The 25,803-nt window shown below is 49.4% G+C and overlaps 1 protein-coding gene across 3 annotated transcripts in view; it reads right to left on the bottom strand.

Moving 5' to 3' along the window:
* RXRG (retinoid X receptor gamma) overlaps positions 1–25,803 on the bottom strand; it is a 43,699-nt gene that overhangs the window by 14,260 nt on the left and 3,636 nt on the right. Inside the window, exons 2-4 of one of the 3 annotated variants that reach the window (XM_045876818.3) lie at positions 12,280–12,527; positions 3,756–3,900; positions 1,381–1,560 (exon numbers count right to left, since the gene is read on the bottom strand). In XM_045876818.3, the coding sequence (XP_045732774.1) occupies positions 1,381–1,560; positions 3,756–3,900; positions 12,280–12,527 (573 nt within the window). Of the gene's footprint in view, positions 1–1,380; positions 1,561–3,755; positions 3,901–8,998; positions 9,265–12,279; positions 12,528–25,803 lie in introns of those variants that run through there. The other 2 variants (XM_045876820.3, XM_045876819.3) reach the window with 2 other exon arrangements.

Consider the following 25,803-nt stretch of genomic DNA (forward strand, 5'->3'; position numbering starts at 1 on the left):
AGAAGGTAGCAGTGGCTTATGCTGGTAGCATGAAAGTCATGAGACATGGAAAGATTCTGGACATATTCTGAGGGAGAGACAGGATTTCCTCACCCACTGAATGTGGTATATGAAAGAAAGAGGAGCCCAGTGGTTTTTCATCTGAGCAACTGTAAAAAAAAAAAAGAAAGAAAAGAAAAAAAAAGGCTATTTCCTAAAATGGGGAAGACGGGAAGACTGCGTGATGAACAGGCTGGGAGGGCAGATCATCAGGAGCCCAGGTTTGGGTCTGCCAACTTGAGATTTCTGTCAGATAACAGAGTGAGGGCCATCCTCGTTCCAGAGCACCTCCACACCCTGGCAGGAGGGGAGGCTCCAGATGGGCTCTGATCTGGGAGGAAGAAGACCCACTCTCGGCTCCTCACCTACCTGTGGGACCTTGGAAAACTCACTTCACCAATCCACATGGTTTCCTCCACTGTAGAACAATGAGTGCTATTAAATTACTCTGAAGGGCCACCTCCATCCATCTCAGAATTGCTAAGAATGTCCATTTCTTCCTTCTTGGTAGCATTCTCTCCTAGGAGGGCCTCCAAGAACCTTTTCTTCATTAATCCTTTCAGTCAGCCTCCCCTCTCCCCAGAGAAAAGAAGTTCATGGAGAATGAGGAGTTTCACCTGGGGCTGACTAAATGCCTCGCTCCTATTTCCTGGAGAGACGCAGGACTTCCTCACTCTGAAATCTGGTAAGACGGACCTTTTACGTTATGTCCTTGCTTGAGTTCACGAGTTAATCAACTGCCCAATACGATTCATTTGTTACTTAACAGAAAGATTTTTCGATTTTCTAAATGAACAGAAAGCACTTACAGATTTTTTTTTCTCTCTATAACAACCCAGCGAAGCCACGCTGTAAACTGAAAGACATAATGTTCTAAAAATGTACCATGATGGTCTCTCTGAATGAGAAGGCTACCTCTGATTACAGATAAAGCCAATACTCCTCCCCCGCCCAAGACCACGGAATACACCAACCTCAGATCTGTAGCAGCCCAAGGTTATAAAAGCCCAGAGAGACGACTCACACCAGCAGGCTTCCCCCCACGAGAATTAGAGGCGAGGAGTCTGCGCCGCCCAGAAAGGCAGTCGAATGATCTGAATGGTCCGCTTGTGGGGTGGTGCCCCGACACCAGGACACCAGCTCCTGAGACTTGCTGCCTGGCTCACAGAAGAGCCAGGGAGAGGGTCCAGTGTGCGGACCATCCGCTAAGCTCCGGGAGAGAAGACTGAGCACGGGGGAGGAAGGCGCGCCTGCTCTCTTTGCTCTGGGGCACCCACTGCCGAGGGCAGGGTCGCACAAGCGCGATCCTCGGGAGGTCCCGAGGGCGGGCCGGGGCCTCACCTTCCCTCTTCATGCCCATCACCAGGCACTTCTGGTAACGGCAGTATTGACACCGATTCCTTTGGCGCTTGTCAATGAGGCAGTCTTTGTTATCGCGGCAGGTGTACACAAGGTCTTTCCTTATGGTTCTCTTGAAGAAGCCCTTGCAGCCTTCACAACTGTACACACCGTAGTGCTTTCCTGCTCACAAGAACAAAAGTGAACACTGCAGAGACCGTCCTCGGGTTTATTTGGCTCTTTCACTCACAAGCGCCCCCTTGGCTTTCCCCCGGGGGGGGCCCTGGCACATCACCTGGGCACCAGGACGCGCCGCAAAGAGCAGCCAGCGGAGAAGGCAGGCTTGATCACAGGGACCAAACGAAGGCAGAGTAAATATGCCCTTCCTCGTGTCTCTCCCCCCCGCCCCGCCGCCCCGCCGCCCCCGGAATCGCCAGTTCCAGAGAGCACGATTAGAAAAGTCCTGACCCAAGATTTTGTTTACATTTATTTTATTAAGGCAACTCTTGTGTTTAGTTAAGCAAAATGTTCTGTCTCCATTCAAGACATTAGTATACATAATAAATAAAAATATTTATGCTTGCTATGTAGTATCTAGCAGGAAAAAAAAAAGAAAAACCTCAGCTTCACTAATATTTCCCCATAATTGAGGCCCAAAGACATGGGAGCCCCACTGAGAAGTATTCTCTTTCACCACAGACTAGGAACGGGAACCTGAGTTATGGATTTTCTAGATGCTCTTGCCTGTTGGAGAAATAAATTGGTATATGATCTTTAGAGCATAAAAGGACGTGCAGTCTTGTAACATAAAGATCTGATGGAAGGTGGTTTTGCTTGGTCTAGAATATCCTGTTACATGTTTCACTGTCTTTATTACGTGTTCCACACAGTTTTCAATGAGCCCAGCCACGGATGGCTAATTTGCGTCAAGAGAGCCACCACACTCACTGGACATGGGCACCAAGAATCAGTCACAGCTCCTTCTAAGCAGCCCTTCTCAAATCTACACACCAGGGAGCAGTGCTCAACTGAACTGAAGGTGCGACTTGGAAAATAGAAGGAAGCAGATCATTTGAAATATATTGACCTCTAATTCTTCAGTGTCATACGTGATGCTGTTGAGCTGTAGACCTGACATCACTTTCTACTTCAGTTACATTTAGGCTGATATAAAAGTGAACGTGAAGAAGTCCTTGAGAACTAGTCAACATACAAATTTGCATCCCAAGAGCTGACATGTCAGAGGAAGCCAGCTCCAGATAGCCTGCCTGATGAAGCCAGTCTGGGCTTAATCAGTTGACCACACCAATCCACTGAATGCATAGCAATAGTAAGTATGGGATTTTATCTTGGACCTTAAAATCCTAATGCTCTCAACTCTGAAGTATTTGTCTTTGAGAAACATGGTACCTCCATGTCATTCCCATGACTCTCCCATTTTTGAGTGAACCTCCCAGACTTTCAAACAAGCCATAGCAGAGGAAACTCTGCTTGGGTGTGGCCGGCCTTCTGTTGCTATGGCAATGGCCAAGTCCGCACAATTTGGCAACCACTTTGTGAGAGCAAGCAAACAACAGCCACATAGCGAAGTCAGTTCCAGGCACCAGGAACTTTCGATGGAGTGCATTTTGCAGTGGCTTTGGTGACAACAGGAAGATGAGGAATCCTCAGCCGACTACTATGACAGCCATAGAAAAGAACCTTCCCCATCTTCTCATTCATCAAAACAGAGATTCTCATGTCCTCAAAAGTGGTGGGATTGGGAGTGAGGGAGAGGAAGGAGAAGTCAGGAAATAAATCATTTGGGCAAAAATAGAAGAGGATCAGAAAAGATGAAATCTGTGAAAACACACTGATTTCTATCCATGAAAACATGTTAAAAACCTAGAATGTTGTAGAAAGAAATATGCTAAAATAGTAAAGTCTTTATCTTTGTCGGGAACATTACAGATAATATTTTTAGTTTTCTTTTGTGCTTTTCTAGTTCTTTCCTACACTGGGACATTTCCTACACTGGGACAATATTTTTAGAATTATAAAAAAAATATATTTTTTAAAAAAATTAAAGAGATACTTGCTAATTACAACAGCTTCACTATCCCACATACACGGTATGCAACACAGTAACTCCAAAGACGTGTTTCTGAAATGCTTCCTATAAATCCAATCCTTAAAAATGAACTCATATTTAAAATTCATCCAGATTTCAGGCTATGAATCTAGTGACAGAAATTTACAGCCTGGGCCCCACGCTGGACCCTAAAAGGCTCTTTTTCTTCCATTGGGTACAAAGTAGCCAGGTGAGCAGGGAACAGGCACCATCTCTGGGACCCTCACTGGACGGGACCCCCGAGAGTGGCGTCTGCTTCTACATGTACCTGAGGATCTGTCCCCACAGATGGCACAGATGTGTTTCACCAGAGATCCGGGGCTGGTTGATGGGTAGTTCATGCTTCCAATCCCAGGAAGCCCTGGTAAGGGCTTGATGTCCTCTGAAATGCTGACACTGTTGACCTCATTTAGCTGCAAGGGAAAACAATACAAGTAAACATGGAACCAGGGTAGACCCAACGCCTGAGATGGAAAGCAATAGGAGTATCCTCGTGAAAAAAAAAAAAAAAAAAAAATTCTATTTCAAGAAATAGTTTCCAAGTATGGAGTATCCAAAACTGCCTGTTGGGGGATATGGATTTAAGGGAAGGAAAAAAGTGACACAGAGGAACTAAATCATTTCTAGACACCAACACCTAAGTCAAACATCACAACACATTATCAGAATTACTATTTTACTCATGTGTTTCATTAGAGCTGGAAATCCACCCTGGACACACTTAAGACCCACTTAGGACAAGTCAGTTGTATGTTTTTAGATTTTGTAATAACGACTGTCTATTCAGCACTGCTCCAAGAGGAGCTACGGCTCTTAGGCAAAAGACTTAGACTCCAAGAGAGCCAAGCAAAAAAATGCAAATCCATTCACTGAGTCAATCAACAGACACTCACTGAGTGCTCACCCTGCAGGCACTGTGCCAGGCTCTGGGGTACAAAGGTGAGGTCTAAAAATGCACTCTTAAGGAGTTCACAGTAAAATGGAAGAGAAGGTCATGTCAACAAGCCCACAGAGGATGCTAAACCAAATGCCCAAATCATTGCAGTAGCACCAAAGTTGGGTAGAAAGTCCCAGATCATGGTTTTGAACTTGACCGTAAGGAACGGGCCATCTTCCTGTGAAACCGGAAAATCCATACAGCCGGGGACTGTCTGCTTTGTCTTCCCCATGTCTGACGTGGTCCCGGCACGAGGTAGGGAGTTGATGTGCCCGAATGGCTGAAGAAATGAACGTGTGCATCCCTGTCCTCAGTCCTGTCCCAAGGTCACATTGGCTTCTCACCACCACCACCTCCATGTCTCCCAGGGCTCAGGGAGATTACCGAGAAGCCGCTGCTTAGTGCTCTGTATTCATTAAAGAAATCGTCAATACATATGACTACGTCGTCCAATTAGCAGAAATTGTGAGTGCCCATGGGCACAGCTCAACCTTCTAGGCACTGTGAAGGGAGACAGAAAACCTAGAAGATCTCTCTTTCCTCAAAAATGCACACTCTCATTGAAGAGTGGGGACGTGCACAAAAATTAAGAACACTTACAAGTAAACTCACAGCTGGTGCAGAGTATGCATGTGTTTAAGTGTCCAGCAGAGGCACCTGGGAACTCTCTGGGAATTTAAGAGAGTTTCCACTGACTTCTATAGGGTCTATGTGAATTTCGAATCATACTGTCTCCCCAGAGTGACAGCAATTCTCAAACTAAACCAAAGGTAGGATTTGTTTCTCCATTCAAGGCCTTCGGGACAGAAGGAATGATCAATAAAGCATAAGACACAACATAGCCTGAGTTAGGTTCCTTCTAAATTTACCAGCTTTTCAATTCACTAAGCAAATATTTATTGAGCACAGGAGGTGGGCAGAGGCTCGGGTCAAGGGCAGTAAGGGATGCAGAAAAGACCAGACAGCCTGCAGCTCCTTGCTTTGAAGTCCAAGTCACCAGGAATTTTTAAAAATTAATTTGTATGAAGGATGAAAACACACATGCGATGGGAGAAGCTCTCTCTCTTCCTCGCCCACTTTTTACACAAAGCTAAGACAAGACACCTAGAACTTGTGCCCAGTATTTTGCTTTGTTTCAGTGTCGCACCATGGTCCTCAGCCCTGGATGTACACCTGGGAGCTTTAGGGGGAAAAAAACAAAAAACAAATGGATGCCAGGGCTCCACATCCAGAAATTGAGTCAATAGGTCTGAGGGCCATTGGTACTGATATTTCTCTAGATTTACCAGGGAATGCAAATATGCAGCCAGGGCTAAGAATCACCAGGTTGGCAGGAAAAACATCGCTTTGGAGTCCCATGGAGCTAGGACCGACTCCCAGTCTGCCCTTACCAACGGCATGACTTCAAAGAAGTTACTTATCTTCATCCACCCTCAGTTTCTTGTAAAATGAGCCTAGTAAGACCTAGTATACAGAGTCACTGGGAGGATTAGATGACAGAACGCTGGAAAATCCCCACCATAGTGCCCGGCACACGGTATTGGTTCCATAAATTCTGGCTCTTATCATTCCAATAAAATCTGGTTAATCAAGACATGACTTTTGAGTGTTTCTTATCAGCCAACACTCTACTCTGTCCTAGGAATTCTGCAGTAAATGAGCCCACATTCACCAAAGGGGTTAAATGATTCCATTTCTTGGCGGGGGGTGGGGGGGGTCAGAAAATGAATGTTGTCATGATATTAGGTTATCATTACTTCAGATGTGGGACATATTTAGATGTGTACTGATTTTTCAGAAATAGGTTGAGGGGGTTTCTGTTGGTGTAAATTTTAGGTGACAACTTTTCTCGAGCGCCTTGGTGAAACACACGTCACCACTTAGATCCTCCCAAAAGGGAAACATTTTAGGTCAGATGACCCCGGAGAAAGAACCCTCTGGCTGACCAAGGCTCTGTCCCCCAAATCCTCAGACTGACAAAAAAGGATATGGGCATAAGGAGGAGGCCCCCACTCCCCTTCCCCTCCCACTGCCAGGTCCCGTGGGGTCAGTTCGCCACCGGCAGCCTGGGGAGGTCACAGGAGGCAAGTACTGTTAATGCTGGTAGCAACACCCTCTGTAGAAGGCTTGCGTGGCGCTCACAACAACCCCATGAGGTCATTCTAGTTTCCAGATGAGGGAACTGGGCCTTAGAGCGGTTTATTCGTGTGTTCCTTCAGAAATACTACGGCGATGCAGAAAGGAGGAAGACAGCAGCTACTCCCTCAATGCAACTGGCCATTGATGAGGTTAGAAGTCAGCGGGGATTGTTTAGGAAGGAAAGGCCCCAAACAACTGAGATTAGACTAGAAGGAAGACTACTTGAAGAAGGTGGCATCTGAGCCAGGGCTTCATAGCCTTCAAAAGTGGGTAAGACTCGGATGGGCTGGTGATGGGCTAAGGGCTCAGAGAGCAAAGGTCCCTGAGGGAAGCCCGGGGGCTCGTGTAGGGTGTGGATGGGTGGGAGGCGCCTCATAAGGAGAGTGGACTGAATCTTGAGAAGCAATTAAGAGCAGCCACTGGAGGTTTTCGGCTGAGGAATACTGCTCTGCCTCAGGGAAGGAAATGAGGCAGCCGCTCGAGGAAAACCTGGAGGGAGACACTGAGGCTGTCGATCTGCCCAGTCGCAGGTTAGGTGCCTTCCCAGGCTAACAGGCTGGAGGTAGGCCACTGGGCTCCCAGCTCATTCCTCCTTTACCACAAGACCTGTCTTGCATGGCAGGAGACGCTCAAGACCCCCTGCCCTAGTAGCTTCCTGGCCCACCCCCGTGGTGAGGAGCCCACTCTCTCCCAGGTGGGAGCCAGGAGCCCCCTCCACCCCTTCTCCTCATGGGTCAGGGGCAGCAGCAGGATGGAAGGGCTGGGACAGAAGGGTTGATACTCCCTTCTCCACTGGCCTCTTTGCTGGCTTGGGGTTTGCGTGGGCTCCGCGCAAAGACAGATGGGATAGAAGGAAGCTGTCAGGGTGCAAACCCATTAGCTGCGTGGCCTGGAGTCCCCTTGGCCGGCTGTCTTGTTCCATTAGAAGCGGCTCTGCAGAAGTGAGCACTTTCAGAGTGGGGATTCACCAGGCGGCTGGCCACTCTCTGAGAACAGGGCGAAACACACTTGACTGGCCTGGCTTCCATTTGCAGCCTCTCAGCCAGGGACCAAACGCTTCCTGGATGCCCTGGAGTCATCATGGAACATCAAGTCCTGCATTTCTGAGCTGCTTTCAGCCAAAATTATTCCACTAAATGCAGACATGTGGCCCGCCTGCCAGGCCTCAGGCAGGCACTCCTTTTCCAGGGAGTGGACTCTGTAGAGTGGGGCTCCTTTAATCCAGTGAGGGTCCTTGTTGTGAGCAGTAAGGAGCCTAGACCTCCCAACCGGGGAGAGAGAAGCCCCAGGTTCTGGTGGACCTGCCGCTGCCTCACCGTGTGATCTTGACCAGGTTACTGCATCAGAGACTCAGTTTCCTCATCTACAGGCTCGATCAGTGATTTTTCCAACTCAGGGTGTGCGTGTGGCTGGGCGGTGGGAAGGGCGACCAAGAAGCCTTCGGATCTCCTGCCCCGAGTTCACCCAGACCTGTTTGTATCGGCCACGCTCATCAGCCTTCCAAACATGCTTTCTCTTGGAGAAAAGACTTTACGGCTTAACTTTTTAAAATCATTAAACAAGATGATCTTTAAGGTCTGTTCCAGCTCTAACACTTGTAACTTTTATTAAGTATTCTCTATAAAAATCTGCAAGGATAGTAATTTGGTTATCAATCACTACCTGGGCAGGAATTATCAGGGACAGAACCCAGGTCAGGCAGCTGGGTTCAGGAGGGGAGAAGAGGTGGGGGCATTCCAAGGACACGCAGGGCTTGCTTCCGAGTCCAGACAACAGGCATCACACACACACAGTCATGAAAATGGGGTCTAGACACTTTTGTCTGAAAGCCCCATATGTATCTTCCCAGTTATATATTTGGTGTTTCTGGAAATTGCTCCCTCCACTTAGATACTCCCCAGAGCAGAGACTGATTCTTACAATTTTTTTTTTTTTATCTCCAGTGCCTGGTTCAATGAATGCTTATTGAAATGAACTTCTCTCGAGCCTCTCGGCAAGAGTGCACCAGAATCAACAAGCACATGGGGGTAGAGTATAAATCACCGAGGTGCGTATTATCACCTAGGTATAATAATAATAATAATATCACTACCTTACTGCCATAGAGTACTTAAGAAGTGATTTTTCAAATCCAGAGCTCCTTTAATATCCATAAATATCACAGTAGGGTAGCCAGGGAAAAGTGTGTTACCCCAAAATAGAGAAAAGGGAACTGAGATACATGTAAGCCTCAGTGGTTTGCAAAAGGTTACAGAGTACCCCCCGCCTCCATAGTATTGGGTTCAGTTCTCTTTACTCCTCAAGAATGAAAATCCAACAAGAGCAAAAAAGAGAGAAGCTCAAACACCAGAATGACAAGAGCAGGGAACGGGAGACAGAGCCCGCTGCTCCCACACCACAGCTCCCCCTTCCCCTCACCCCGAAACTGTACTTACCCTAGACCCGGATCACAGGAGGAGCATGTTTCCAGCACGAGTCCCCCTCTGACCCATCCTGGGCGAGGAAGACGGGATGCATAGAGACCTTCTATCCAGATGGTTCAGAGCCCAGCTCACCGCAGCTAACACCTAGGGTCCTAGATGCCCTGTGTCATCTGGTTAATTGGGCAAAATGTTTCTGCTGGGTGGTTCCAGAGCCCGAGCCCACAACGCTGCTCAGTGTCCGGGGCTGCTGAGCTTCCCCAGAGCTTGGCAAGCTTAATATAGCTCCCAGAGTGAAACTTGGCCTCGGCCTCTGCACACAGCCCAGTTGGCCAGGACCAAAGCTTTCAGCTGACCTTTCAACCCCAATCCCTCTGTACAGACATATGGTCCAGGAATAGCGGCCCTGCCACTCGCACAGCTAGGAAGCTGAATTTATTGGCTAGGTTTGGCTCAATCAGACCGGAGCATGGCTGCTAAAAGCAGCCTTGAAGGATGGTGCCTTGCCCACTCCCCACCCACAAGCCCTGTCACTGTCTATCACCTCACCCTGTCTTATTGCTTCATAGATAGAACGATTGCTGTTTGAACCATCTCATTCCTTCCTTTGCTGTTCGTCCGTCTTGCCTGCGACAGGGTCACTGCCATGGAAATAAAGACTTCAGCCACCTTATTCAGTGCTTATCCCCAGAACCTAGGACAGTGGCAAGTTCCACTAGATACATAGCAGGTCCTCCTAAATAGTTTATATGAGTGAACATGAGCGCCCTTGCAAGAGTTTACTTTCAGCCCAGAACTTCAACGTTTCCTTCTGTCCCTAGCCCACGGGCTATGACCTGCCTTCCTGGAGTCCATTCAAACGAAAGAACAAGGATAAACAAACCTCTTCAGGGTCTCACATTTTGAAGAGTACATGTCACCAGCCCTGCTGATTACAGTAGGTGAGAGTGGTATAAATATGTGGCCATCCCCGTGGCCGTCTGGTCCCCACTCCTTTGAGTGGTCACACACTCTCACGGAACACACATGTGGGATGTTCAGAGGTCCCTTTGTTCTGCTCCCTTCAGTTCTGCCCTCTTGCCTACCACAGCCCCCACACGCTGCCTTGCAATTTACCTGCATGATGTGCCACGCCCCCTGAGAGACTCCTTAGGAGCCCCGATTAGTCATCTTTAATCCTTGGCAGCCAGCCGAAGATCTTGGGGTCACGGACTGAGTCAGCACACACCACGGCAGCAGGTGAATGCAGTGTCATGAACATAGAGTGGGGGTCAGGACGCCTGGGCTCGAACCCTGGCTCTGCTGCCAAGTGGCTGTGTGCGGTGGGACATGTCACTTGAGTCCCCGAGCCCTGCTACTTTACTCCGTGGGATGAGGACGATGTAGACAGTAGCGGTTCTCCGGTGGGCTTTTGCCAGCTTCACAAGGACCACAATATGCGATAGGGGAGAAATGTATACTCTGAAGATCGTACGAGTGACATCATCAGATTACAAACTGGGGTTAAAAGGGCCGGCCCAATGTGACCCATCTGCTTGACGTGCACATGCTTCAAATCTTTATATTTGAAGGGCTCAAGGGAAGGGGGCAGCTCCCTGCAGACGCCACCAGCCCTGCTGATACATGTCCACCTCACTCATCCACCTCTGCTGCCTGCCTGGCCCCGGCTTCCACAGTCCCACACTCGATGACCGCCCCCAAGGTCTTCTCCAGATTCTCGGATCCCTCATTCGATAGATTTCTGAATCCCTTACTGGCTCTAAAGTTCTGTGACTCCACATGGCTTTGCTTTCAGACCCTGTGCACAGGAAGCCTCTTGAAAGGGATGGTCTAGGGATGGCCTCAGAAATCCCCCCGTAGTAGGAAGAAATACTGACACAACGGGAGTCCTGGCTCTTCTCCAAAACTATAAATTCCAAGGAGACTTCAGAATCTACTAATTCTGCCTCCAGATGTGCTGACAGTTGGGGCAGGATGGTGTTGGCCCAAAAATGAGATGCCCATAAGTGACAGAGGAGAATGTGGTAGATGGTATTACTGTTCCTAATTTTTCACAACCTTTGCATTGTGTCTCCATAATACTTCCCACTAAAACAGGCACTGCCTATTTCTCTGCCCTGCCCATGTTGGGGTGAGCCATACTGCTTGCTTGGGCTGATGGGATACTGGTGGGCATGACGCCAGCAGAGGCTTCACTGTACCCTACTGATTTGGTTTTGATTTTGCCCTCCTGCGTGACACCACGAGGAAAGCGCGCCCGGAGTAGCTGTTGCTCCTTTCGTGTGGGACTCGAGGGGCAGCCCTGCACCCAGCCTGCAGCCTCGCCCAGCTCCCCCACCATCTGAAGCGGAGCCATCCCTGCCAACACAAATTTGCGAGCGAGGGGGAAAAAATGTGTTTTTGTAGACCACGACAACTTGGGGATTGTTACACAGCATCATTACATCAAGAGCTGACCACCACAGGAAAGGAAGGTGGACGGCCTCACTGCGACATTGCCAGGGGAGGCAAAAGGCAACCGGCCACCCGAGGGCTCCTCAGAGTGGGAGTGCAGTGTCCCCATGCACACACCTCCTCCCTCCCCTCTGGAGGGAGGCGCACCAGGAATTAGGGGAGGATCCCCTCCTGAGTTTCCATTCTTTCCCTCTCTCTCAGAGACAACGGGCCATGTTCTAGACCGATCCATGTGCCACACCTGCCCATTTCCCCCCTCTGCGATAAGCTCCTGCAGAGCAGAGACTGCGTTCTGATCATTTCCGCATCGCCCTCAGCCTGTAGTAGAGCAGCAGGCACTTCACTGACTTGATAAACACTCATTATAGAATCGAGAACAGAGGGGGGCCTGTCCCCAGGATGACAAACGCCCTCAGGAACAGTGAAATCACTGCCAGGGCGGAACCACACTAAACCACAGGGGTGGCCTCTGGGCCACAGTCTCCTGGCCCATGAGGCCTGGTCGGTTCTCTGGGGCTGCCGGGCCTGCGCACACACTTAACGAACGCCCTGCAGGGGGCACGTCCCGTCAGCAGGTACACGTGGAGCACCTGCCGAGGGCTGGCTCGGCTCCAGGAACAGCCTGGGAAAACCTGTGCAAGATGACCGGGAAGTCCCGCGAGAGAAGGGCACCTACCTGGGGAGCTGGGCGGGACGACCAGATGGAAGTCTCGCGAGAGGAAGGGCACCTACCTGGGAGCTGGGCGGGACGACCAGATGGAAGTCCCGCGAGAGAAGGGCACCTACCTGGGGAGCCGGGCGGGACGACCAGATGGAAGTCTCGCGAGAGGAAGGGCACCTACCTGGGAGCTGGGCGGGGCGACCAGATTGATTCCTGGGGGCGCTGCTAGCGCTCCCGACGGCGGGCCCATGGCAGATGTGATGACTCGATATGGAGAACCCAGGGCGTTGAGGGGGGGCCCCACTGCACTCAGAGTCCGTGGGGCACTCACGGGGGTGTCCGTGTAGCTGGGGTGGCTGTCCATTGGCTTCCCTGTGGACAGGGCTGCCGATGGGCTCATGGACGTGGAGCCGGAGTGGCCAGGGGAGCCTGTAAGGAGAAGAACATAGATGAGGGGAGACTGGGGCGGGGCACAGGGATGGCCCCTGTGAGAGCAGAGCCGCTCCCCGCCCCGCCCCCCCGGCCCCCCGCTTGTGTCCTGTACCCTGCCGCTCGTGCTCCCACCCCACACTGAGCTGCTAGAATAAAGGCAAGGGAAGAACAGACAGGGCGAGGGCCTGCTCTCGGACAGAACACGCATCAGTGTTTTAGTTGTCTGCTGCCCGCCTGGAACCTACCTTGGACTGGGTCACATCAACAGCTAGGGCCACAAAGGGCATAGCCCACAAGCCTTCCACCCCCACCCCCGCCCGGGCCTAGGGGACTGGCCTGGGCCAGCCAGACAGGGAAGGGGAGTCAAGTCCAAACCCACATGAGGAGGTGAACTGAGCAGGTGCCTGAGCTGCTCCGGAACGTCCTGTCTCACACTCCTATTGCTCTGAGAGCTGGGGCAGGGCTGAGCCTGCAAGTCAGGAGAAATTCATTCACTCACATGCAGTGAACATGTACTAAGATGCAGGTACAATTCCAGGTGCTGGGGATTCGGAACCCAAGAGAACACAGTTCCAGCTGCCAGGGGTCACATTTCACCATGGCAAGGGGGGCAGGGGGCAGGCAGAGGCTCTAGTCATACCCTTGGCCGCCCGTATCTTTTGCAGCTTCGTGCCCATTAAGGTCTTTGCCCTGCCTATCTCCACAGCATGGGGTTTTATCAGAACTCAGGAAGAAGACTCAGGGTGGCTGGGCATGGCTTACTGGCCACAAAGGCCCAGGAAAGCAAGTGCAGACAGGCCTGCCCAGGCCGTTCCTACCTGCAGGCACAGGAGCTGTGGTCACAAGTGTCCACGGAACAGGCCCTGGGCACATGATCGTCTGGTACCATTTCTCCCGGGTAAGTTAACTCCAAGTTCCCTTATGGTGAGCTGCAGCTCAAGATGACAGAGAGGGGCGCCTGGGTGGCTCAGTTGGTTAAGCAATTGCCTTCAGCTCAGGTCATGATTCTGGAGTCCCGGGATCAAGTCCCACATCGGGCTCCCTGCTCAGCGGGGGGTCTGCTTCTCCCTCTGACCCATCCCCTCTCATGCTCTCTGTCTCCCATTCTCTCTCTCAGATAAATAAAATCTTTAAAAAAAAAAAAAAAAGATGACAGAGAAGGAGGGTGTCCCACTGTCCTCTCAGGAGCCCATCATGGAACATTCTCTCCAGAAGAGAGAAGCTATAAACCTCAGGATCCGTAGCAGCAAAGCAGAGACTAGAAAAGCAACAGGGCAGCCTACCCTGAATCACAGCACTGCTTCCCCGCGTGGTTCCCTGTTCATTCAAGGAGCAGCTCTTGAGTACCTGCTAAACGCGGGGTGTTGTCCAAACCCTTGAGAGACCTCAGGGGTCACTAAGTGTAGTGTTAGGAGCAGGATACAGGGAGGGATGTGCTCCCTTCGAATGCTGGGGAGGGGCACAGCACGTCAGAAGTGTAACTGTGGAGCTATTCCTTTTTTATTACTGAGATAATAATGGACACGCAACATTATATTAGTTTCGGTGTGCAACATAATGATTCGTTATTTGTATATATTGCAAAATGATCACCACAAATAGACTAGTTAACATCCGTCACCATGCACAATTAGAAATTTCTTTTCTTGTAATGAGAACTTTTAAGATCCACTCCCAGCAAATACAAGACAGTGTTTTTAACTATGGTCACCATGCTATAATTACATTCCCAGGACTTATTTATTTTATGACTGCAAGTTTGTACCTTTTGACTCCCTTCACACATTTCTCCCACCCCGATCCCTGCCTCTGGCAACCACCAATCTGTTCTCTGGATCTATGAGCTCAAGGTGGTGGTATTATTATTATTATTATTATTATTATTATACTCCACATAAGTGAGATCACACACTATTTTTCTTTCCCTGTCTGACTTAGTTCACTTAGCACAATCCCCCAAGGTCCATCGTGTTGTCACAAATGACAAGATTTCATTCTTTCTTATGGCAGAATAACATTCCATCTCATACATATCCGTTAGCCATCCATTAATGGACACTTAGTTGCTTGCACAGCTTGGCTATTGTAAATAATGCTGCAGTGAACATGAGGGTGCATATATTTTTTTGAGTTAGTGTTTTCTAACTAGTATTTTCTCTGTGCAACTACTCTTTTTTTAAAAGATTTATTTATGGGGTGCTGGGTGGCTCAGTCGGTTAACGGTCTGCCTTCAGCTCAGGTCATGATCCCGGGGTCCTGGGATTAAGTCCCACGTCAGGCTCCCTGCTCAGTGGGGAGTCTGCTTCTCTCTCTCTCCCGCTGCCCCTCCCCCCACTCATGCTCTCTCTCGCTCACGCACTCTCTCTCTCAAAATAAATTTGAGAGAGAGAGAATGTGGCAAGGGGAGGAGCAAAGGGAGAGAGAGAATCTACACAGACTCCTGCTGAGCATGGCTCATGACCTGAGCCAAAATCAGGAGTCAGACACTTAACCGACTGAGCCACCCAGGTGCCCTCTCTATGCAACTACTCTTAAACATAAATATTCCACTAGAAAAATGTCAACCTAGAGTTTCTCTTGAGCTTCTGCTAACATGGTTAAGGTCTCCCCATGGAGAGAAAAGTCACTGCCACGGTCAAGGAAAGTCTGACCCTCCATCATTCTAGCCAGGGAATTTCCATCCATCAGGGACAATGGTCTTACAAACAGATAAATCCCGTCACCTGTTCTAAGTAGCACAACTGAAGATGCACCACATTCTGTGGGTCCGCACAGGAGTGCCCAAGGGGTCACATGGGCAGCTCAGACTCTTATCCCGTGTCCTGAACAGCATTAGGCAAATTCCATACATCAACTCATTTCATCCTGACAGTAAGCCTGTGAGGATCACTTTAGCTTTTTACAGATGAGAAAACTTATGCTCAGCTTCACCCCCATGCTGCTCCCTGTTCTGGGATGATTTGCTCTCTCCTCCATTTCTAGCAAGTTCATATTCATCCTTCAAGGTCTAACTCAAGTGTCACCTCCTCCAGGAAGCCTTCCCCGGTGTTCCTGGTCTGGTTTGATGCCCTTTTCCATTTTCTAACAACAGCCTGTGCTTTACTCATATCTTAGCACTTATTATACTGTGTCGCCATATTTATTTATTTCCCTGGCTTTTCCATTAAACTGGGAGAGGGAGACAAGCGTCCGTTTTTGCTTCCCCACCCCCAGCAGGGTCCCTGGTGCTGCCCGGGTGTTCAGTGACAGAGCTGAGATTCCAACTGTCAATGTGAAGCCCACACTCTCCCCTGTGTGTGCTGTTAAGGACAGTGAGGATGATTTGGAGAGCCATCACCTCACAAAGCACAAGATGACTCAATTATGAAGGGATCTCAAGCTGAAAGTTTATCTGAAGGAGAGAGAAAAGGGCAGCTTCCAAGAACACGAGCCAGAAAAACCAACAATCTTCCCAGATGGCCACTGATTGGAAAGAACAATTTTAGACTCTTCTGAGGCCCTGGAAGGCTGTGACATTTAAAGAGGCCAATGTATATCTTGAGCCTGTTCCTAAGATAACATGTGACAGGTGAGCTGGGAGCCAGCCCACCCTAATGGGCGAGGAGCTGTGCTCTCCCCGCTGGGACAGCCCCACAGCCCGGCCACCTGAAGGCAATCTCTGTGCCCTTCCGGTTTCAGCTCTCCAGAGACAAACCAAAGGACCCCGCTACACTCCTTTTTATGCTGCTTTACGTGGATCTCAGAGAGCCCCTGTCTTTCCCTTCTGTACCCCGACAGCAGGCCCAGAGCGTGGGACAGACAGGGACGAGACGTCACTTCGCACATTCATCAACCCCAGAGTTCCCAAGGTGTGGAGCCTGTAACACAGTGCTAAGGGACATTTTGGGTGGTATTTTAAGTGCCAAACTTTAAATATATATATTAATAGTTCTATAATTATTTTTACTGTTTCCTTCTATTTATAGCAAGTAACAGCTTCTATTTTTGCATAAGATTATCTTTCTAAAAATAGCTATTTAAGTTTTCAAAAAGAGAGTAGGGGAGCCTAGGTGGCTCAGTCGGTTGAGCGTCTGACTCTTGGTTTCGGCTCAGGTCATGATCTCCAGGTTATGAGATGGAGCCCTGCATTGAGCTCCATGCTCAGGGAACTCTGCTTGAGATTCTCTCTCTCCCTCTCCTTCTGCCCCTCCCTCTGCTCACACTCTCACTTTCTCTCTAAATAGATAAATCTTAAAAAAAAAAAAAAAAAGAGTAAAGTGGCCTAGGACAAAGTCTAAGTACAAGGATACTCCATATGCAGAACACATGGGAATAACGTGTAAAGGGATGATGTGTAGGAGAAACACTGACCTGCACAAAAACATAGGAACGTGGGCTTTGGGGAACTCACAAGTTGTTCCAAGAATAAAATAAGATAATGTAAGGGTGACTGAAATGAAAAGTACGCTGTTTTTATTAATAATAATAATAATAATAATAATGAGGACAATCAGAATATGCCTTGGCTGCTCAGTGAGGAGCATGATATGGCTGAGACAGACTGAAACAGAGTTAAAGCTTGGTTTGCAATGGCCTTAAAATATGGTTTGCTTCTGCTGAGTCAGTGATCCAGAAGAGGTGGCCTACTTTATAACCATATTTACAAAAATAATAATAAAATTCAAAAAGACAGATATATCTTACAGGATTACAGTTTGGTCCTGTGCCTCTCCCATGACCCAGTGGTTCTTAGACATGAATGCTTTGCTTTTAGAAAAGGTGAGAAGCCGTGCCTTAAGGACAGACATGTTTCTCCATGGGAAATTAACCCGTCCTGGACACCTGAGCCGAGCTGTCCATGGCGCTTTCATCGGCCTCCCTCCCTCTCTCCTCTTTTTCTCAAGCCACATGGGAACCACAGCCAGGACCAAAAGCCACCACACATTTTCCAGAAACCCGGCTTCTAGCCCAGATCCAAAGTCAAGGTTTCCTCTAATGCTTCCTTCCCTCTTGTCCCTTCATCCCCATCCTCCCTGGCCCCCCCACCCCAGCAGCCTTGCTCTCTCCCTGACCCTACCCCCTCTTAATCCTCTTTAGCCACCTGGAGCCAGCCTGTGCCCGCTGCCAGACACCTGGGAAACGCACAAACCCTCTACTCTGTGGAGTTGATGCTCTTTGCTCAGGCAATGATTTGTTTAAATAAAAACTAACTCATCTGATGGGAAAGGGCTAGCGGGCTTTCTCAGGAGCTTCTTCAATTCTCTTCTGGCAACATACTTAAGGAAAGTCATATTTCTGGGCCTCATTCTGCCCAGGGGTCTCCAAGACCCCTCCCACTGCTGCTTCATGAACACAGAGTAGGATACAGCCCAGGGGCATCTCAAAGAAGCAGTGCAGGTCACAGCCATCTGGCACGGTCTGAGTCTGGACCACTTTCCGAGGGGCCCCCTGTCATCGGCAACTGGAGCGTGGTCGACCTTCGGGCTCTTTGGGATTCCAAACTGCAGTTTGCGATGCTGAGCGTCACCAGCAATCAAAGCTATTTGGGAATCTGCAGGGCGCATACACTATCATGATTCCTAAAGTCTGCGTGTGCCTCCTGGCGCGGGGGCGTCCTAGCAGAATACAAGACACTGAAGCCACAAAGTCTTAGGTTGGATTCGAGGCTCCGCCTCCTTCCAGTCACATAAAGTTGAGCAAGGAACTTGACGCCTCTGAACTGCAGTTCCGCACCCAAAGTGGAGACACACACACTTACAGTGGACTGCTGATGAGAGGCCCCGCGGTAGCAACTGCACTAAATGACTATCCTGTAAACGTTGTGAGGGAGGGACTGTGTCTGGCTTGAATGCCATTGTAGAAGATCATGGACATCAAGGGCTGAGCCCAAGCCAGGCCATTAGTAAATGCTCTATTAAGGATAGTCATTGCCATACACTGTTACGGGCATCCCAGTTGGTGATAATATTGAGTCTTCTTTTTTTTTTTTTTTTAAAGGTTTATTTATTTGACACAGAGAGAGAGACAGCTAGAGAGGAAACACAAGAAGGGGGAGTGGAAGAGGGAGAAGCAGGCTCCTGGCTGAGCAGGGAGCCCGATGTGGGGCTGGATCCCAGGACCCTGGAGTCATGACCTGAGCCGAAGGCAGATGCTTAACGACTGAGCCACCCAGGCACCCCAATATTGAGTCTTCTGAATCGACTAGTAAATAGCCACTGCTGTGAGCCCAGAACACCCCTCCGTCATCCCAGCCACTCCACCCTTCCCCTAGGATCGCCCAGATCTCCCCATAATCCAGCCTGGCACAAAGAGGTCCTCCACGTGACTTCCAGTCTGACCGTCTGCTGTCCTACTGGTTGTCACATACTTTTCATTTCTATCCCTTGCTATTAACCATTCCCATTATGGTACCCAGCACTGAGCCTGGAACGTAGCAGATGCTCAAAAGATACTTGACAACAGGATGGGAGCAGTGGTGGGATCATTTTTTGTTAATTAATGTGTATAACTATAGAGAGTTCATCGGTACAAATTACTTGCATCAGAAATCTCTGTCCCTGGTGTTTACCAAAACGAAAATCTCTGACTAACGAATTACACGCGTGTGCGTGCGTGTGTGTGTGTGTGGAGGGGGGCTTGTTGAGAAAGAGAAGCCCGGGTACTCAGAACTACAGAATTCTTACCAAAGTGAGGAAGTTGCCTAGCAACCTCCTCCTCAGCCAATGAAAGGAAAATGTCAAGCATGAGTCTTCCTGACTGGCCAGACAAGGGAGCCAAGGGCTCGGTGTTTCCACCCCTTTGAGGCTGTGCCAGGGCATTCGCTGGCCCGCTAACACGCCCCTCCTGCACGGAGTGGAAACTTGTAAGGAATCTTGATACTGGCTAATACCCATCCCCAGGGAAGGGGACAGAGGTAAAGATGTGCTATTTCTGAGAGTCAGGACTTTCCATCTGAAGGCAAGGGAGCATCGCACGGCCCAGTCCCGTTCAACTCTCTCCCACTGGGCACAATCACACGCCCAAGCCTGTCTCCTTGTCTCCAGTTGGGGGACGTGGTGCATGAGCCCTAGAATCATAGAGTAGTCAGACACCTGGCTTGTTCTTCCTTTAAAAAAAAAAAGATTTATTATTTATTATTTGAGAGAGAAACAGAGAGCATGGGGGAGGGGCAGAGGCAGAGGGAGAGAATCTCCAGCAGACTCCCCACTGAGCACGGAGCCCTATCTCAGGACCCTGAGATCATGACCTGAGCCAAAATCAAGTGTCGGTCTCTTAACTGACTGAGCCACCCAGGCGCCCCCTGGCTTGTTCTTCCTAGTCTAAGGGAAACTTACTCACACATCCTTTCCCCTCTCCCCTGGCTCAGAACACACAGGCAGGCTGCAGAGCCAGGTAGGCAGAGGCCTGCCACAGGAAGGCACTTGAACTGACACTTTAATCGTCACCTCCCTTGATGACTAACAACAACAACAAAAGATAACACTCATTGAGCAACTGCCATGGGCCAGACATGGCTCTCAACACTTTACATATATTGACACACTTCATACCTACAAGCCCCGTTAAGTTTGGTACGCTTACCTCTGCTGTACAAATGTAAAAGCTGGAGGACGGAGAAATTAAATACACTGCCCAAGGGAACATGACCAGAAAATTACACAAGTGGCATCTGAATCGAGGGAGGAAAGCAGCAGATCCGGGTTTTAGCCCCAGCCCCACCATGAGCTTCACTGCTCTGGGGCTCCTCCCAGCAGCCGCACAGGACGGCTCTCCCTGCCTTCCCCAATCCAACTAGATGCCTCCCTCTAGACTTTGACCCTAGCACTTTCTTAGTTTTTGGTGTTTTTCTAAAGATTTTATTTTTTTTTTTAAGTAATCTCTACACCCAGCATAGGGCTCGAACTCACAACCCGGAGATCAGGAGTCACATGCTCTAGGGACTGAGCCAGCCAGATGCCCCTGACCCTGGCACTTTCTGACTAGGACACTCCCCATCCTGACTCTGGCCCCTCCCAGTTCCCAGCTGGCTGGGGCCCCATTCCCGGGAGTCCCAGCTCCGCCTGACCTTTCCCTCTCCCTTCTCCAGTAGAAGGGGCACTCGGATGCCAGGGGTTTGCTAGTCCACGTTTCTGATATCTGAGTCACGATCGGCATGTTCGAAAGCACCTGCACAGAAGCCTCGGAGCTTCACGGCCACCCTGACGTGGACAGGGGGGTACTGCACAGGCAGAGAGCTCTACAGTTTAGCAGGTGCCAACCCCAAGGTGAGAGGTGCCGAACTCCCGGGCAGTGAGGAGCAGAAGCAGAAGCCACATATTCTCTGCTCTCAAAATGTTTTCTGACTTTCTCAATGGGGAAAATAAAGGAACGGGACAGAAGTGGACAGTGTGTGGCAGAAGGGGCTCAGCGGCCACGGCCCCTCAGCACCAAGGGAGGACGCAAACATCAGCAGCTGACCGGTTGCATGCAGCTGGCCAGCCTTTCAGAGCCTCACAGGGCCGCTCGGGCTTCCTGCAGGCCCCCGAAGGAGGGCTTAGGGCTGTTCCGGGTGGGGGATGGGGTTGCTTCTCCTGGTGCTTGGGGGAGGGGGAGAGCACAGTGGCATCCCTTCTTCCTTCCCCCTCCCTGCCCCTCCCTGCTCCCATCCCCCCAGCCCCTTCCATCCCACCTCCCCTAAAATCTGCAATGATGGAGGTAGTGAAAAGCAGGCAAAGATTGATAATCAGCCTCATTATTACCAGCATTATATATAATTATAGCAAAACCTTACTCATTTCGATCAATTGAGAGAAAAAATCAGTCTAAATTCATGACAAGTTGGCAGATTACTTTTAAATTACAATTTTATTACTTCTAAGTAACACACGTGAAGAGTTTGTGTTTCGAGCACCACAAGCTAATGGTTATTAAGCGGAGATTTTATAAAATCTGCTTTAAAAGAGTCTTTTGTAATTAACACTCCGTTAATATGCTAATGATGCTCCTACCAGGCTTTTTAAATTGCTTCAAAACAGATGTAACTTAAATAGGGCAACACTTCTACAATCTTATTTGCTCGACAAATGTTTCTTTTTTTGGTCATTTTTTTCTTTTTGGGGAAGGAGCAAATACAAACTAGTTCATACCATGACCAATTTAATCACCTTTCCAAATCAGTTAGGTCATAAATTAATAGGGCCATATTGCTTGGGGTTAGAAAGCATACTTTCAGGACTTGAGGAATTCCCTCATTTTAGAGAAAATAAAATAATCCCAGAGAGTTTGCACGACTTGCTGAAGGCTACAGGGTCAGGACAAAAACACTGGGTCTTCTGGCTCCCAGATTCACCCTCTACATACCGTCTCACACTCACAAAACTCACAAAACTCTTCATAACGATACGCTATTTATTTCTATGTTTTTATTTCATATATTTATTTCGCATATCATATATACGCTATTTATTTCCATGTGTTTATTGGTTCAGTCAGTCAAAAAATATTTGTTGAGTGCCTACTATGTGCCAGACCCCAGTCTAGGCACTCGGGAGAGAGCAGTCCCTCCTGGGGGCCAGCGCCTAGTTCATAGAAGCTTCAAACTGACTCAGAGCGGTCAGTAGGGCAGAAATTATCCCCATTAGATCGATTTAGAAAAACAGGTTCAAAATGATAAAGTGATCTTTTTCAGTACTTGCTGTGAACGATTATGGACCTAGAATCTGAGTTGAGTCTAGCACAATTTCTGGTAAGCTTTCTGCATGTAATTAATGACATCTTGCTTGCATACCACCTTTCCTACCCAGGACCAAATTATCAACCTTGATGGTACAGGTGGATATTATGCTGTGTCTAACTCATAAGAGGTACGCCAGGATCCTGGAGCAGGGGCTCACTAACAAGGAACACTGTCTGTCCCTTTAAACCAGCTCCGTATACTGGCAGACCATGTACCCGTTGGTCCGCCAAGACAATGCCGATGAGTGTTTCAGGCATTGGCTGAGGGTGCCCCCACCTCACCCCGTGTTCCCCAAGTCCTTGAACATCCATCTTGTCCACATCCAGCTCTTGAACCCATGACCTCAAACCCGTTTTCTGTCTCTCTGGACTTCTTGTTCAGATATGCTCGCCCTGACCTCTAAATATGGACAGTCTTCTAAAGACTGCAATCATCCTAAAATACAGTGAACAACATCCCTCATGCAATGTTATCATTAGGTAATGCACACAGGATCATTTGTTCTCAGCTTCTAAATACCTAAATTCCTGGGACCCATTTACTTAGCCTCAGGCCCAAGAAACATTTCTAGAAATAATTCATCTCCAAATGTTAGGCAGATGCAGACTGCAGAGCTTGTAACAAGTTTATCATTCCTTCAGGACAGGGGATGGGTCCTGGTTCTCGGGGTCCTGCACAACCCTTGCACAAGCCAGATACTTAGCCAATGTGTGCTGAACAACCAACCTGGCATTCCCAGAAGAGTCTAGAATATTCTCTCCCTGCTGATGATCTCTACCCTTTGCTCTGCTCCCCTCATCGCTGGGGCTGAGAAATCACAGGTACCATGAGCCCCCAGCTGTCCAAGAGACTGCTCCCCCATGACACTAGTGACCAGCAAAGGAGAGGAAGGAGACGCTGAGGCACAGACATGAAAACCAGGCCAACCAGCCTAGAAGAAACATCCCAACATATGTGTTAAGCACTTTCTTGGCCGCTCCTCTGACTTCTTGTAAACGCTTTCTGAATTAAAGATCACAAGCTTTTTCATTTTTTAAGTTCAGATGTTGGATTCTGAAATCCCATCAGGAATTTGAGCTTGATTTCGAACCTAGACATTTCCTGGGCCTCTGAGTCTTCCCCTTTCCCCTTCCTCCCCCTCTCTCAATCACAGTGTTTAATAAAGGCAGCAGGGGGCTCCAGGTTGTTCAGTGACTCATCAAAGTCACTGGCCCTGGGCCAGGGTCTCCTGAAAATTGGAGGGTTGGAGGTCCCAGGTCCCAGCTCTCATTCTGCCAGATCTCAGGAGTGCCTGCCCTAGAATGATTTGTTAAAACAGAACTTCCTGGAACAGGCGCAGAATCCACGTCTCACTTTGCTTTGTCAGCATCTCCTGGTGAGCCGCCGTCTGATGCTTTAAGAACAGGCACACCTCCCCTAAGAAAAATCTACGCATAAAATTCTAGCTGAATTTAGAACTATAGTCTCCAAATGTTCTGAAATGGGAAGGGGGATCTTTTACCGTGTGTTTATAATTGTCCAGGCTTTATTTTATGAAATCCCGACACTGTAGAAGGTTAACACTGACCCTGTGTGGTGAGTAGTATTGAGTTATTTTACCAAAGGCGGGGGGGTGGGTTCTGGGGAACCAGGTCTGAAGACCACAAGCAGCTTCAGGTCCTGGGCAAGCCACACCTGCTTCCCCAAGTGTCCTCACCTGTAACTAAGGGGTCACCCCCATGACCCGCAGTCCCCTCAGTCTAGCTCTGAAGACTCAGCTCTGTGGCAGGGAAGCCAGGGAAGAGGCTGTTCAGAGCCAGGGATGGGCACCACTGCAAACTGGAGAACACTCAGAAACTTCTCCAGAACAACCCCCTAGGGGTCCGCAAACATACAGGGACACTGAGCATCCCTATGCCTTAGTTTCCGCTATTTTAGTTATGGCTATTCTCACCCCACGACAGGATTCGGATTGGAGCAGTTGCAACGGGAGGCCCTAGAGCCAGCCAAGACTCAAAGGTTTACGCTCTGGTTCTTCAGAGAGAAAGTTTGCCGATTCCCACCCTAGAATGTAAAATCGGGCTCCGTGTGTTAGAATAAAGTGGGGTCCATCTGGAGAAATTTTTGATTTTTGTTTTCTCAGTACCTTTGAGTGCCCTGCCCCCCACCCCCAGTCATTTTATTCATTTGCTGCAATACACACATCCAAAAAATGCATTATGATCCCTAAGAAAGTTGTGACGAGCACAGAGATTATGTTAGTTGTTCTTACACATAATTCACCCACTTGTGGCAGATCTGGGACTCCACCCCCCTGCACCCACCCCCTCTCCACCCTACGCCCCCCCCCCCAACCCGGGCAAGCAGCAGGTGCAGCATAGGTCTTCAACACAGCAGCCCTGGCACCTGCCTGCATTTGGATCCTGGGTCAGCTGGGCGACCTTGAGCAGGTTACTAAACCTCCCCATGGCTCATTTTCCATCCATAAAATGGGGATGCTGATAATAGTAGTGCCTTCCCTCCAGGGGCCCTTGAGAATATTAAATAAGACGGTGCTTGCAATGCCCATGGAAGAGGGCCTGGCACACAGTAGGTGCCCAATACACATTAGTTACTATTTTCACTCTTCTGTGACGATCGCTGAGCCAGGACCTGGATCGATCCCATGAGAGCCACCCAAACCCAGGCATCCTAGAAAATAAACTTTTACATTCCCTGGGCCTCTGAGTCTTCCCCTTTCAAATAAGAGAAAATCGCAGCTTCCTCTGGGAGCCCCTGGCATCCCAGCCACCCAACTCTGGTGGAAAGTTCTCTGCAGACACAGAAGCAACATCATGAGGGGAAGGAAGAGGTGGAGAATTTAGATTCGTCTTTGCACAATTTCTTCCCCCAGTCCTATTCAGCTCTCTGTCTCCTGGTAAGACTGTAAATGTTTCAGAAAATAGTTTACACTAAATATGTTCCTTCCTAAATCTCATAAACAGTTCCTCCTTCCTACATAAACCCTAACCACTTACGTCCATGGTAGGTCCCAATTAACCACCCACACATTTGCGAGCGGAAAAATATGTTCTGGCGCACGCATCCATGTACAAACACACACACACACACACACACACACACATCCTCCTATTGCCCCCCGTACATACACACATGTGCGTGGGCACACGTGCCTCCAACCCAACCCCCCCCCCCCCCCCCCGGCTACTCTGTGGCTACCCTTAGGTGAAAAGCAGAGTGTTCCACACAAATGTCAGGGTCAACTGGGCAGGACTCTTGCAGATCAGCAGGCCTCCAGGAGCAGCACCAATTAATGCCAGAGTCCCCTGCTCCTGAGTGACTGCAAGGCTCTCCTGTGTTTTATTCCCTCAGAGGCCAGGCCGAGCGTCTGCAGCCACCCGGCAGTGCCGAGGCGGGAGTAGGGCTCCTCACCCCAGCAAGGGGGGTGCTGCTTCCCATGGCTTCCCGTCCCCATCCCGAAGCAAGTGTGTGGCCCTCGGTGTCCCGAGTGGCAGCTCAGCCGAGCGGGGGTTCTGGAGCCCGACTGCCTGCCTTCAAATCCTGGCCAGGGCCACTTTCGAGCCACGAGACCTTGAGCAC

The sequence above is a fragment of the Mirounga angustirostris genome, unplaced genomic scaffold (genome assembly GCF_029215605.1).
Source record: "Mirounga angustirostris isolate CCGP_5_RB_7025 unplaced genomic scaffold, mMirAng1.0.hap1 SCAF_6, whole genome shotgun sequence".
Taxonomy (NCBI): Eukaryota; Metazoa; Chordata; class Mammalia; order Carnivora; family Phocidae; genus Mirounga; species Mirounga angustirostris.